This window comes from Propithecus coquereli, unplaced genomic scaffold (genome assembly GCF_000956105.1).
Source record: "Propithecus coquereli isolate 6110/MARCELLA unplaced genomic scaffold, Pcoq_1.0 Scaffold227, whole genome shotgun sequence".
In the NCBI taxonomy this organism is placed as follows: domain Eukaryota; kingdom Metazoa; phylum Chordata; class Mammalia; order Primates; family Indriidae; genus Propithecus; species Propithecus coquereli.
Window position 1 is genome coordinate 3,284,787 of NW_012147808.1, and position 3,376 is coordinate 3,288,162.

At 48.5% G+C, this 3,376-nt stretch overlaps 1 protein-coding gene across 1 annotated transcript; it reads left to right on the forward strand.

Moving 5' to 3' along the window:
* The first annotated feature begins 2,161 nt into the window (after positions 1 to 2,161).
* On the forward strand, positions 2,162 to 3,170 carry LOC105811058 (olfactory receptor 4X2-like). Its single transcript, XM_012645135.1, has one exon. The coding sequence runs from the start codon at positions 2,185 to 2,187 to the stop codon at positions 3,112 to 3,114; it is 930 nt and encodes a 309-aa protein (XP_012500589.1). The 5' UTR covers positions 2,162 to 2,184; the 3' UTR covers positions 3,115 to 3,170.
* Positions 3,171 to 3,376: the final 206 nt, after the last annotated feature.

The following is a 3,376-nucleotide window of genomic DNA, read 5'->3' on the forward strand; positions in this document are numbered from 1 at the left end:
TCAGCATCCTCAAGCCTGTGGCTGCAGGGAGCAGATCCTCCATCTGGGGCCTCCAGTGAGGCAGGCGTTCTGTTTGGTAGCCGGGCCAATATAAGGCTTCTCGATTGGCTATCTGGGAAAGCTGCGTGAGCCAGGGCTGCTCTCAGGGCGTCATTTGCATCTCTGCGGTCAGAACAGAAAAGGTAACTGTGGTAAGAACAGCACAGCCACAGAGACACTGGGGTGAGTTTTGTTTTGCGCCCATGGGCTCCTTTTGCACGTGATGATCAATTCTACTTGAAAGAAAAGGGAAGGGTGCCAGGCGCACATGACGTTTTGCAAAGTGCTCCTGAGTCGGTCCATCTTTGAGGCAAGTGCAAGTGCAAGTGCGAGGCCCTGGGACTCAGGGATGGAGAGAGCGTGCTCTCTGCCCTGGGGACCTTTTTTCTTTCAGTATTTACTGAACACCTGCAATAACCAAATACTGTGGTAAGAAGCATAGGGAAGATATAGATCCACTGCTTGTTCATTCTGTCTGCATTCGCCGAATGCTGTTTCATGGCAGGCACTTCAGTAAGCCCTGGAGATGGAGTGGTGAGCGAGCTATAACCCCTGTCCTCTAGAAGCTCACACTCCAGCGGGGCAGATGGCCACGCGAAACCATTATAACTCAGTGTGGTAAGCGCCATTATTCCAAAATGTTCTGAGGTAAGAGGGGCCACTGGCCGTGAGGGGCTACAGATTGGGGAGATGGATTTCCAATCTCTGAGAGGAATCCAAGACACCATAGTGGACTGGAGTTGAACTTATCCTGGGATGGGGCTGGGAGTGGCTTTATAGCATCTACCTGTGAGGCAGGTATTATCTGCATGTTGCAGTTACATAGACTTTGAGTCTCTGAGGGGTTAAAGACCTTTCTATATATTACATAAATACTACCTGACAAAACTCGAAGGTGAACCCCGGAGTCCAGACTGCTGGCAGTGCTTTCGTCTGTGAACAGCTTCTTGGTAGAATTCCCCAGCTGATCTGACAGTTTGGGGCTGGTCTCTGCCCTTTTTTTCTTTGTGTAAGTTCTGTCAGTGGTTTCCTTCTGGCTCGTGGTGATCTGATCCCATGAGCTTGTCCCAATCACTGAAGGAAGGAAGCTTTGTGGCATGAGTGGAACTCTACTGGCTCCTGAGCTCGGGTGCCCTGCAGCCTCACTGTACGGGGGCTGTGTTCATACACAGACCTCAGCCACCTTGTTGATGCAAAGTCCAGCATGGACCAGGGCAGGGTGCAAAGCAATCAGTGAGCGGCCTTGGTGATGCCAGAAGTGCTGGGAGCCTGGGCTGTTAGAAGGATGTGTCAGAGCATGAGTGGGCCCTGGGCAGGGGATGTGGGCGAGTTTGGATGTTTGTTGTCACGGGGTAGAGGATTGGAGGAAATGAAGGTACCAGTAAAGGGGAGAATTGTCCTGGGGTTGAGCTTGACCCTTGGAAAGGAATAAGGTCACCAAGTGACCAAGAATAGAAAGAGAATTAGGAGGAGAAACAGAAATAAGAGGGGTGATGAGGGTCAAGGGAGGTGCACCAGGGACATCTTTTCGGAAGACTGTAAAGGGTGTATGGAGAGGCTGACAACACCATTCTGCAAACCAACAAGAGAAAAGGAAAAGGAAAAGTGGGACGAAGGAAAGCTGCAGGCGAAAGATAATTAAAAACGTTGAAAGGCAATAGAAAGATGTCTAACATGGAGATAGTAACACTACTATGGCTGCCCCACATCATCCAGTGGAGGGACTTACTAACTTCCTAATAGGTCCCCTCCTCTGGCCTGTTCCCACTAGTCCACCTTCTACATACAAAGTGAGTCTACTTTCCAGCTGATGGACATTCCTGATGATTGCCCGTTGTCTGCAGGATCAACCCCAAAATTCCTAATGGTCCTTCACAAATTGCTGCTAATCTCCATTTACAGCTTTATTTTTTGCTATTCTCCCCTTTATTCCAGCCACACATGATGTGTTTGCACTTGCTCTCTGGCTTCTTAAAATGCTCCTCCCTCCTTTGATGCATAACTACTCCTACCCATCTTTCAATATCCCGCTCTCGAGCTTCTCAGATATGCAAACGCTTTCATGTAGTTCACCTGCTTAAAAAGGAAGTCTTTTGTATCATTTCAGATCACATCACCCAACTGCTGCCTCTTGGTCGCAACCTCATGGCCAACACACACAACGTGAGTGAATTCATTTTTCTGGGACTTTCTCCCAACCAAGGAGTGCAGAGAGTTTGCTTTGTGATATTTCTGTTCTTGTACACAGCAATCGTACTGGGGAACTTTCTTATCGTGCTCACTGTCATGAGCAGCAGAAGTCTTTGTTCCCCCATGTACTTCTTCCTCAGCTACCTGTCCTTTGTGGAAATCTGCTACTCCTCCACCACAGCCCCCAAACTCATCTCAGATCTGCTGGCTGAAAGGAAAGCCATATCTCTGTGGGGCTGCATGACACAGCTTTTCTTCATCCACTTCTTTGGTGGCACTGAGATTTTCCTGCTCACCATGATGGCCTATGACCGCTATGTGGCCATCTGCAAGCCCCTCAACTACACCGCCATCATGAACCGGCAGGTGTGTGCTGTCCTCGTGGGAATAGCATGGGTGGGAGGCTTCGTGCATTCCTTTGCCCAAGTCCTTCTCATTTTCCACTTGCCCTTCTGTGGTCCCAATGTGATTGACCACTATTTCTGTGACCTGCTTCCCCTTCTCAAACTTGCCTGCTCTGGCGCCTTCCGCATTGGTCTGCTGATTGTTGCCAATGGGGGGACCCTGTCTGTGATCAGCTTTGTGGTCCTCTTAGCATCCTATGTGATCATCTTGCTCCACCTGAGGATCCGGAGCTCGGAGGGGCGGCACAAAGCCCTCTCCACCTGTGGGTCCCACGTCACCGTGGTTATTTTGTTCTTTGGGCCCTGCATCTTCATATACCTGAGGCCCTCTGCCACTCTGCCTGTGGACAAGATGGTGGCCGTGTTTTACACAGTGGTAACCCCACTCCTCAACCCTGTCATCTACTCCCTGAGAAATGCTGAAGTGAAGAAGGCCATGAAGAGGCTGTGGATCAGGACAATGAAACTGGCTGAGAAATAGAGTTTGAGTCTTGGGTTTGATCCTTGGGTTTGGGATGCTGCTGAGTCTAAACTGAAGGAGCACAATGGGTTGAAGGGAATAGGACTTGTTAGTACTAGTGTTATTCTACCTGGTTTCCATCTTCACGAACTTCATTTTATTCATTTGTGAAGTATTTTCTCTTATGGATTACTGATGTTTTAACTTCATAAATAATACTGTGGTGAATTTTCTTTTTTTTGTTATTTTTTATTTCTTCATATTACAGAGTACAAGTATTTAG